This window comes from Schistocerca nitens, chromosome 2, assembly GCF_023898315.1.
Source record: "Schistocerca nitens isolate TAMUIC-IGC-003100 chromosome 2, iqSchNite1.1, whole genome shotgun sequence".
Classification (NCBI taxonomy): domain Eukaryota; kingdom Metazoa; phylum Arthropoda; class Insecta; order Orthoptera; family Acrididae; genus Schistocerca; species Schistocerca nitens.
The window spans coordinates 681,455,656-681,467,698 of record NC_064615.1 but is presented as its reverse complement, the minus strand read 5'-3'; the positions used below and the strand labels follow the sequence as shown (position 1 = coordinate 681,467,698).

Genomic DNA, 12,043 nt, shown 5'->3' with positions numbered 1-12,043 from the left:
TAGCAACAGTAACTGATCTAACAACAATGCCAGACACTTATTGTCTTATTTAGGTGTTGCCGACCACAGCACCATATTTGGCCTGTTTGCATATCACTGTATCTGAATACGCTTGCCTATACTAGTTTCTTTGGCATTTCAGTGTAATTTTTGTATACTGTCAGCAAACCAACAAATGAAATTTTATGAATTCTCCAGCTACACATACTATCTAATTTTAAGACATTCAAGTATGACATTATCTATCACTTCATACAGATTGTTGTTAAGTAAGGGACCATGAAGCTAAGCAAACAGTGCATAATTCAAAGCACAAATGCACTGTTCCATAAAAACACGGGAGAACTGCCGGATATCAGTAACGCCCTGCAATGATTTTTCAGTGCAGAGTCTTCTGGCCATCTTCAGGCGAGTGCCACTGTAGTAGTACTGGCGAGTACGCACTGAGCTCCATACTGAGGTGACACTGCACATGTGCTGCTCAGCATGCTCATTCATAATGGCTCCGTGCACTGCGCCTTGCACCCTCCACAGTGAAAGCCTGTCGTATCGGTGTTAGGTCGATTTCCATCTTTATGCAGATAACTACGTTGACTACGAAGTTTCTCTATAATAGGATTCCAAGCAGAGTTTAGGTGATAACCGCTATCTCGATTGATGAGAGTCTCGTTCTCAGACAATCTTATTTCCACAGATTCATTGATAATCGAGCTCCAAAAGTTTGATGTATGGGCCAAAATTTTTGGGTCGTTGTAATTCATGGAATGGTCTGTGGAAATACAGTGTTTGGCGATTGTAAACTTGGTGGGTTGGAGAAGGTGAGTATGCCGTTGGTGTTCCACAATGTGTTCCTGCACAGCTCGTGTCATTTGCCCTATATATGATTTCCGTCTCTAATGACCTTGTTGTCGACGGGACGTTAAACACTAACCACCACCTATATATGATTTGCCGCATTCACACAGAATTTTGTAAACACCTGATTTACGCAGGCCCAGGTCGTCTTTAATGGGTTGCACCAGTGATGAAATTTTGGAAGGAGGGCGAAAGATGACTCTCATTTGATACTTTCTCAATATTCTGTCTATCTGTGAAGAAATATTCCCAATAAATGGTAGATAAACAGTCGACCTGAAGGCCTCTTCCTCTTCCTTGTTCCATTGTTTGTAGGTCTTCATCACTCTGTTCACTTGCCTAGGTGAAAAGCCATTCTTCAAAACTACTTTTTGCAGGTGTTCCAGTTCCGCTTGAAGACTGTTGGCGTCAGAGATAATATGGGCACGGTGGATCAAGGTTTTGAGAATGCCCATTGTTTGTGCTGGATGGTGGCAACTAGTAGCTGTCACTCATACAGGTCTGTATGAGTGGGCTTTCTGTACACCAAGTGACCAAGTGTGCCATCACTCTTCCGTCACACCAAGACATCTAAAAATGGCAGACAACCATCTTTCTCTATCTCCATGGTAAACTTTGTTTTCATGTATGGAGTTCATGTGACGTAAAAATTCTTGGAGACGGTCCAGACCATGAGGCCACACTATAAAAGTGTTGTCAACATACTGCCAAAATACTGTCGGTTTAAAAGTGGCAGAGTCGAGTGTTCTCTCCTCTAAATCCTCCGTAAAAAGATTGGCCACCAGGGGAGACAAAGGACTCCCTATGGCGACACCATCAGATTGTTCGTAAAATTCATTGTTAAATATAAAATATGTAGAGGAGAGAGTGTGCTCAAACAATGCTGTAATGTCTGCACCAAACATATTGCCAATGAGGTGTAGTGAGTCCACCAGAGGCAACTTTGTGAAAAGTGAAACCACATCAAGATTGACCAATAAGTCGTTACTTTGCAGTTGTAGTGACTGAAGTCGACTGATAAAATCTCCAGAATTTTTTATGTGATGTGCACACTTGCCTACCATTGGTTTGAGCAAAGATGCCAAGAATTTTGCTAGATCGTAGGTGGCTGCTCCAATGTTACTCACAATTGGATGTAATGGCGCATTTTCCTTGTGGACCTTTGCTCCCACACCTGTTTCACCACCGCTAGTGGATTTCATCAGTGCCATCAAAGAAGCTGTACGCCATCTTGATACAGGTGAAGCAGAGGAAGTTCGTCGATAGTCTTGCCGTGTATTGACCAGGGGTGCACCAATGAAGAGTAACATCTCGCCCTTGGAGAGGATAGCCCCCTGTAACTTACGAGCAGATGTGGATATAGTAGTCTTAAAATTTGACAAAGGAAATGCTACTGTCCTCATACCAAGGGATGACTATATTAAGAAGATCACTGTTTTATTTTGTGATTCAACATATCGCAAAATCGATAAGGATCCCACGAGCCGAGTGGTGCGAAAAACAGCAGAACTTTTATGAAATAGTTCTCTACTGAAGGAGGTCATCAAGAGACTGAAAGCAAACAGTTCAGTGCCACCTAGGCTGTATGGACTGCCTAAGATCCACAAGGAAAATGTGTCATTACGTCCAATTGTGAGTAACATTGGAGCAGCCACCTACGACCTAGCAAAATTCTTGGCATCTTTGCTCAAACCAATGATAGGCAAGTGTGCATATCACATAAAAAATTCTGGTGATTTTATCAGTCGACTTCAGTCACTACAACTGCAAAGTAATGACTTATTGGTCAGTCTTGATGTGGTTTCACTTTTCACAAAGGTGCATCTGGTGGACTCACTACACCTCGTTGACAATATGTTTGGTGTAGACATTACAGCGTTGATTGAGCACACTCTCTTCTCTGCATATTTTATATTTAACAACGAATTTTACGAACAATCTGATGGAGTTGCCATGGGGAGTCCTTTGTCTCCCCTGGTGGCCAATCTTTATATGGAGGATTTTGAGGAGAGAGCACTCGACTCTGCCACTTTTAAACCAACAGTATTTTGGCGGTACGTTGACTACACTTGTATAGTGTGGCCTCATGGTCTGGACCGTTTCCAAGAATTTTTACGTCACACGAACTCCATACAAGAAAACAGAAAGTTTACCTTGGAGATAGAGAAAGATGGTTGTCTGCCATTTTTAGACGTCTTGGTGTGACGGAAGAGTGATGGCACACTTAGTCACTCGGTGTACAGAAAGCCCACTCATACAGACCTGTATCTACAAGCTACTAGTTGCCACCATCCAGCACAAACAATGGGCATTCTCAAAACCTTGATCCACCGTGCCCATACTATCTCTGACGCCAACAGTCTTCAAGTGGAACTGGAACACCTGAAAAAAGTAGTTTTGAAGAATGGCTTTTCACCTAGGCAAGTGAACAGAGTGATGAAGACCTACAAACAACGGAACAAGGAAGAGGAAGAGGCCTTCAGGTCGACTGTTTATCTATCATTTATTGGGAATATTTCTTCAAAGATAGGCAGAATATTGAGAAAGTATCAAGTGAGAGTCATCTTTCACCCTCCTTCCAAAATTTCATCACTGGTGGGACCCATTGAAGATGACCTGGGCCTGCGTAAATCAGGTGTTTACAAAATTCTGTGTGAATGCGGCAAATCATATATAGGGCAAATGACACGAACTGTGCAGGAACACATTGTGGAACACCAATGGCATACTCACCTTCTCCAACCCACCAAGTCCGCAATCGCCAAACACTGTATTTCCACGGACCATTCCATGAATTACAACGACCCAAAAATTTTGGCCCATACATCAAACTTTTGGAGCTCGATTATCAATGAATCTGTGGAAATAAGATTGTCTGACAATGAGACTCTCATCAATCGAGATAGCGGTTATCAGCTAAACTCTGCTTGGAATCCTGTTATAGAGAAACTTCGTAGTTGACGTAGTTATCTGCATAAAGATGGAAATCGACCTAATACCGATACGACAGGCTTTCACCGTGGAGGGCGTGAGGCGCAGCGCACGGAGCCGTTATGAATGAGCACGCTGAGCAGCACATGTGCAGTGTCACCTCAGTATGGAGCTCAGTGCCTACTCGCCAGTACTACTACAGTGGCACTCACTTGAAGATGGCCAGAAGACTCTGTGCCGAAATATTGCGGCAGGACTTTACTGATATCTGGCAGTTCTCCCATGTTTTTATGGAACAATCAGTGCACCGGGATAGCTTTTAAACATCACGCAAATGCACTGTTTGGTGTCAACTTGTGAATTAAAGCATTTAAGCACTCAGTGATGGTCCATTAAGTAAAAATACCCAGAATGTTAGTTTTGCTCGATATGTGTTGGTGTCGTGGCTATATTAATTGGCTGGGTGAAATCTGTGACTGCCTTTTGGATATATACTTTGCCTGTTGTCCAGAGGTGGCCACATAGTCATTGCATTGTCAAATAAATTGTTCAATTGCAGTTAACAAGATGTGAGCTAAGTTTTCTTTAAAATTATTAATTGACATAAAGTCTAAATGTCTGTAAGATGGTGGCATGTGATGCAAGCTAAAATTCCTTGAGAGCTCCAGTAATAACAACGTCACAATTGTGTATAATATTAAATGAAATATTGTAAAGACGTCATTGCACTTAACTGTTGAGAGTGCATATCCCAATGCAAAAATGTTTCAAAGTTTATCACATCTCAAGACATCAGTCCCAGTCATGGCCTAGCCTGGATTTCTATCTTTTCCAATTGTGACAAGTAGACTATTCATTCACTAAATCTCACAACTGCTTGCAACCTTTTGAACTGACCATTTGTACCAGAGTGATCCAGATACAAAATAGCAACCTGCACTTAGGTCAGCATCAGTCATTGTTCTTTTTGCTGTACAGCATACACAGGATCTTTCTTAATATTGACCTAATCTTAATTATAATTGCAGCAATAAACACATGATGTACTATCAGTTGAGTTAATATTTACAAGATCATTTATATGTAGTGATTACCAGGGAAATGTTACTTGTAAATTTTATCCATCATATCAATGTACTCTTCCATAAATAAAAACTATCAAAAAAAATTTTTGTGCTGAATTTTGTGTGGTAGTTTTCATAATTGGATATGACACATAGTTTGGAAATTATTCATGATCACTGGGTTCAGTAATTAAAATTAACACAATGCAAGTTGTGTTTCTACATATGCATCATCTTAAATTCCATCTTATGCTGCCATGATAAATAATGTTTTTCTATTGAGGTGAATTTTAAACATTTTAACCCTTTAACTGCTCTGGGTGTGTTAACACACATGCCTTTGTAGCTGTCACTGTGTGCTCTGAACGTGTTTACGCATACCACCAGTCCTTCTACTTGGTACTCTGAATGTGTCGATGCGTAGACACATTCAGGGGACCAGGTAGAAGGACTGATGGTGTGCGTAAACACGTTCAGAGCACACAGTGACAGCTACAAAGGCACGCACATTAACACACCCAGAGCAGTTAAAGGGTTAATTGATTATCAGAATTTTTTCTCTTAGATTAGGAAACAGTCTTATAACAAGGACACCCACAACTATCATTATTTTGCATACCGAAAGGAAAACTAAAAACTTAAAATATACTGAGGTACTGAAATGCTGGTAAAATTGAGAATTCAATTTGCTGTTTTAGCTGTTTCATTGTAATTGCTCAGAGACTGGTACAACCAGTTTTTATGATGCACATACATTCTCAGGTGTATTTCTGCATAACAAAATTTTTATGTAGAAATTTTATAAGAACCATACTACTGACTTACATAGTTCAGAATCCTTAACACTAAAAATTAAAACCATGGCCCATGAATTAATAACAAAAGGCATGAGCCACTATCACAAAATTACTTAAAATGTTTAATGTCCCTCATTACTTATATGGCTTAATGCATGTTCTGAGGTGCAATGAGGAGCATTACTGATGCAACCAGCAATGGATGTCAGACTTCATAAAGCCAGTTGTCACTGATAATTTATGCTCAGAGTGTGACAGAAGTGCTTAAAATAAAAATGTTATGAAAATAACGTGTAGAAGGCCCAACAGGGGCTATATGTAGACCCAAATGAAAGGATAATTAAATCAATAACATTGGACTCACATGTGGTAACAGGAAACCATCTAGGCTGTTGAACAATCTAATACTGAAATGACATCAGAGAATACACCAGTGTTTGTCGTTCCCAATTGACAACACCTATATATCATCAGGAACACACCTACGATTTCGGTCAAGAACTTTTCAAGATTGTTGGTAACAACATAACACAACTGCTTGTCTTTATACAGGGTGTTACAAAAGTTACGGCCAAACTTTCAGGAAACATTCCTCACACTCAAATAAAGAAAATATGTTATGTGGACATGTGTCCGGAAACGCTTAATTTCCATGTTTGAGCTCATTTTAGTTTCGTCAGTATGTACTGTACTTCCTCAATTCACCGCCAGTTGGCCCAATTGAAGGAAGGTAATGTTGACTTCGGTGCTTGTGTTGACATCCGACTGATTGCTCTACAGTACTAGCATCAAGTACATCAGTACGTAGCATCAACAGGTTAGTGTTCATCACGAACGTGATTTTGCAGTCAGTGCAATGTTTACAAATGCGGGGTTGGCAGATGGCCATTTGATGTATGGATTAGCACGGGGCAATAGCCGTGGCGCGGTACGTTTGTATTGAGACAGATTTCCAGAACAAGATGTCCCGACAGGAAGACGTTCGAAGAAATTGATCGGCGTCTCAGGGAGCACGGAACATTCCAGCCTATGACTTGTGACTGCGGAAGACCTAGAATGATGAGGACACCTGCAATGGATGAGGCAATTCTTCATGCAGTTGACGATAACCCTAATGTCAGCGTCAGAGAAGTTGCTGCTGTACAAGGTAACGTTGACCTCGTCACTGTATGGAGAGTGCTATGGGAGAACCAGTTGTTTCCGTACCATGTATAGCGTGTGCAGGCACTATCAGCAGCTGATAGGCCTCCACGGGTACACTTCTGCGAATGGTTCATCCAACAATGTGTCAATTCTCATTTCAGTGCAAATGTTCTCTTTACGGATGAGGCTTCATTCCAACTTGATCAAATTGTAAATTTTCACAATCAGCATGTGTGGGCTGATGAGAATCCGCACGCAATTGCGCAATCACGTCATCAACACAGATTTTCTGTGAACGTTTGGGCAGGCATTGTTGGTGATGTCTTGATTGGGCCCCATGTTCTTCCACCTAAGCTCAATGGAGCACGTTTCATGATTTCATACGGGATACTCTACCTGTGCTGCTAGAACATGTGCCTTTACAAGTACGACACAACATGTGGTTCATGCACGATGGAGCTCCTGCACATTTCAGTCAAAGTGTTCGTACGCTTCTCAACAGCAGATTCGGTGACCGATGGATTGGTAGAGGCTCTCCTGACCTTAACCTTCTTGACTTTCATTTATGGTGGCATTTGAAAGCTCTTGTCTATGCAACCCCGGTACCAAATGTAGAGACTCTTCGTGCTCGTATTGTGGACGGCTGTGATACAATACGCCCTTCTCCAGGGCTGCATCAGCGCATCATGGATACCATGCGACGGAGGGTGGATGCATGTATCCTCACTAACGGAGGACATTTTGAACATTTCCTGTAACAAAGTGTTTGAAGCCACGCTGGTACGTCCTGTTGCTGTGTGTTTCCATTCCATGATTAATCTGATTTGAAGAGAAGTAACAAAATGAGCTCTAACATGAAAAGTAAGCGTTTCCGGACACATGTCCACATAACATGTTTTCTTTCTTTGTGTGTGAGGAATGTTTCCTGAAAGTTTGGCTGTACCTTTTTGTAACACCCTGTGTAGTAGTATAGATATATATTTATATACCATATATATTAAGAAATATATAGCATGTGTCCATCTGAATGTTTATTAAAGCATCATGTAATTATTTGAAGTAAACTGGTCAAGCACTTTTCAAAATTTTTGGTACTGATTTTTCACCTTTATATAACATATTGTATATTTATATACCACATGTATTTACAAAATAGTAGCCCATGTCTGTCCTAACATTTGTTAGAGTATTATGTAAAACTCTGAAGTAAATTGGTTGAGAACATTTTGAGACTTTTGGTAATGACATTAAACAACAATTTGTGTTTATATAGTGCTATAGATAACGAATTTGCGAGTTCATGGCATATTTTGATGAAATTATTTTCCAAGTTTCATCTGTGGGCATATCAGATATTCATGTCTGATTCTTCTACTTAGACAATGTATGTATATTTTTCTGCTGCTTTGTATAACTGTATTATGATTCAGTATGCAGATATCCACTATTAAGCTCTTGTGTACATTATACAACAACAGCCATAGCATTACACTATGTTCTTATTTGTCATTTCCAATTCTACCACCCGTCTTTGACCTGGACCTTTATTGTTTTGTTTCCTTGCCACCAAGTCTTTTCCAACACAGGCCTTACTAGTACACTTAGTAAGTCCTTATTTGTCATTTCCTATTTTACCACCAATCTGCTACCTACATCTTTATTGTTTTATTTCCATCCACCTGGTCTTTTCCTGGTTGTGCTAGATTCTACCTCTTGAGTTTCAAGATTCATTGCAGCATTTACTCTGTCACCACTGAGTGTACTTACAGGGTCTGCAACTGTTGATAGCTGCAATATTCCACATGTACCTTCCGGGTGACCCAACAATAGGCTGGCCATCATACATCTTCAGTGGTCACTGGCTGTTGGAGACAGGGCAACTAAGTTCTGACACTGTGTACTCTATCAAAGATAGAACTGAAGTAAAAGTGCACTTATGGCTTTTGTATTGCATGCTGCAGTTGGTAACTGTTTGTGTGGTGAATAATAGGAAGTGAAGACAACGAATAATTAGCCACAACCAATGTGAAAATAGCTTTTGATGAACATAGTCGTAATGTATAGTTTATGAAGTTCTGTGGTGGCATAGTGGAATATACTGTGCAGAATGTCAAACAGAACAATATTCTGTAAAATAGAAATTGTTCCTGTGTAACCACAACCTTGGAAATTGGGATATTCCTAAAATACCCAACTGAGTTTTCAAAATGATCATTGAGCTACACTACAGATCAGCACGTCACCACAGCCACTTTTCCAATCACATTTGTAGTCTTTGACAGCTCACAATCAAACCGTTATGTTTCAACCTAACCTACACTGTTGGTCACGTTAAAGATCTGTCTGTTATCATAGTGTTTTTTTTTCCTCTAGTCACATTTGTTGGCTTTTCCAGCTCAAAACCAAACTATAACACAGGAATGCAAAACAATATTTCAAGATATACTATCATATTCTAAGGAACACACAATACAAGTAATACACACAAAAACCAGTAACAAGCTTTACAATACACAATACACAGAGTAATAATCATCAATCTTGTACTATCTGTGTCATAAACAAAAGTCAACTATTCATATTTTCCACCAAACTAAAGTCATTAGATTCCGCAGTTCTCATTGGCTACTCTATACTATCATCCGATTGGCTATGACCAAAGAAAACAAATTGCCAGCAGCAGCACACAGCAGAAGAGTCACGAATGCCATAAGTGCACTTTAACTGCAAATTGAATTACATAGGTACTTCATATCTTGTATTAATGGTAAGTGTTCAAAATTAGTAGCAAAATTTGTTCATGATTTCTATACAATAACAATTGCTAGGCCACTGTTCCAAAGATTAACCTCTGACAATACCAACCGCTGAAACACTGCATCAACGAAGAACACACATCAACCTAAAAAGGCAAAAGTCCACCTCATGATTAACAATTAAGTGTCACTTAATATGAAATGCACTGAAATGAAAAGAATAGACCAAAGTTGAAAAAATGAATGAAGATGATACAATGTCAGTGAAGACCTTTTAGATATACTGAATCTGCAGTGGTGCTAGACCCACATCCCTGGTGGGAGAACCTCTGCTAGTAGGTTTTTGAAATCATAAATGGAAACATTAGTGACAATGGAAGGCTATGTAACTTTTTAAAGTTTTCCTATCAAGACTGATAAAGGCACAGTTTAAGATAAAAATGCAATTAGGTTGGATTATCGGAAATGCACCTAAGATCTGGCATCGTGGTCAGTCAATATACAGCTTCATTTAATGAAATACTAATGTGGTTTTCTGATTCTATCTCAGATATGCATTATTTGAACACAAAAAGCACAGATAATTTCTCACATTCATAATGTAAGTTATTTCCTGTGAATTATGTGAGAATTATGATATCTTTGTGATAAAAGACTTGATAGTCAAAGCAAGCAATAAAGCTGTGCTTGCAAAGTAACAATACTGATTTTGTGTAATTGTGGTGTACTAAGAGAAATACTGAAAAATTAATGGAGTGGTTAAGTAAAATATAGTTACCAATACCAGTTAGAACTGTCTTTTTGCCATTTTATTTCTGCAATATGATATTCCTCTTCCAAATTTTTGATTGTTACAGGAAACATATATGCTCCAACAATGATGACCAAAAAGCACTGTGTCCACATTGTGGGAAGCTGTCTTCACATGTTTGCACACACATTTGTGAACAGTACTGCAGATGTGATGATTGTGAGACAGAGTTTATTCATGGGAGACATCAAACAACACATGAAGGGAGTGAACAAGAAAAAGATGATAATACTTCAGACCACAACAGGATACTGGCACTTGACAATCAATTAGCAATATCTTCACAAGTAAATTTGACAGAAACCATCAAAAAACTCCCTTTGGAGTGTGACATTTGTGGCTGGGCTTGCTCAGAACCTTCTGGCCTTACAGCACATAAGAAAACACATGCAGGGCAGCGACCATTCAAGTGCCGTCTGTGTGAGTGGACATTTGCTCGTTCCTGTGGTCTTATGAAACACATGCGCACACATACTGGGGAACAACCTTTCTTATGTCCTGTGTGCTGTGAGAGTTTTACTACCACATACAGTCTCAGTAGACACAAGTGCTGTCCAAGGGATACTAAGCAGCTTTAATAACCACCAATTTTTCCATACGTTTTTATTAAAGTTGTGATAACTGTAATGAGATTTTTCTTAATGGTATAGATGAAATGTGTTATTGTGAGGACCAAGATTTCCTTGTAAAAAGTGAGTGGTTGCCTCAGTCCCATTGTAAAAAGAAAAATAAATTAATGGATTAAAATTCTTAATAAGATCTGTTGGCACTTTTCTGTACTTTAAATTGTTTTTTGTTAATTTTTTGTTTGTTTCTGGATTTTCTGTATCTGTTACTGAATAAATGGTCATTCTGTTTAAATCAGTGTTTTTTGTGATGTGTGTTTCCATATAGTAGAACAAGGAATATTATTTCAAGCTAGGAAACAGTGCCTAAAGTGATCAATGGAAAATGAGGAATGAAACAGTCATGTGTCTTTTTGGGTAAACATAGACTGCAATGAGTATTAGCTTTTATTATTTCTGTTAGTTCCTCTAGTTGGAGCCACACATAAATCTCTCATACTTTTCCCAGCAGCAGTGCAGGAAAACATCTTGCCCGGGTGGATATCAGCATGTATATAGTGTAGGAAATGTGTAACACAAATGCTGATTAATGCAATTTATTTACTGACCAGTTTCAGTTCAGGACCCTGTTCATGGCAGTCAAATATGAATTATAAAAACAACATTGCATCTAATAGATTTTTTGAAATCCAAGTTACACAATGAAAGTCAAACAGAACAGTTCTGAACACAATAACTGTGTGAAATGCACACACTAATCATTACAACTGAAGACTTTAAACTGGTTCAGAATTCTGTTCTTGACTATCCTGAACCAGTTTGAAGTATTTGTTTGTAGTGATTAGTGCCTGCATTTCACACAGTTTTTGTCTTCAGAATTGTTGTGCTTGACTTTCATTATGTATCTTAAATTTTGAAAAATATATGATATGTACTGTTGTTTTTATAACAGCATATTTGATTACTGTGAACACTGTCCTGGACTGAAACCTGTTGGTGACTAAACTGCTTTAAAGTCAGCATTTGTGTTAAGCATTTTCCACAACACCGGAAGTGCTTCTGTGTACTGCAGCATAGCTGGAATGAAAGCAGAAAAAGGAAATATATACATAAGCTATTT

The 12,043-nt window shown here is 39.0% G+C and overlaps 1 protein-coding gene across 4 annotated transcripts in view; it reads left to right on the top strand.

The window, feature by feature from the left end:
• The window catches only part of LOC126236820 (zinc finger protein ZFP2-like), a 96,474-nt gene extending 85,256 nt beyond the window's left edge, over window positions 1–11,218 (top strand). For all 4 annotated transcript variants that reach the window (XM_049946416.1, XM_049946415.1, XM_049946417.1 and 1 more), the window contains one exon: window positions 10,404–11,218. In XM_049946416.1, coding sequence (XP_049802373.1) covers window positions 10,404–10,935 — 532 coding nt within the window. In that variant the 3' untranslated portion in view covers window positions 10,936–11,218. The remainder of the gene's footprint in view (window positions 1–10,403) is intronic.
• Window positions 11,219–12,043: the final 825 nt, after the last annotated feature.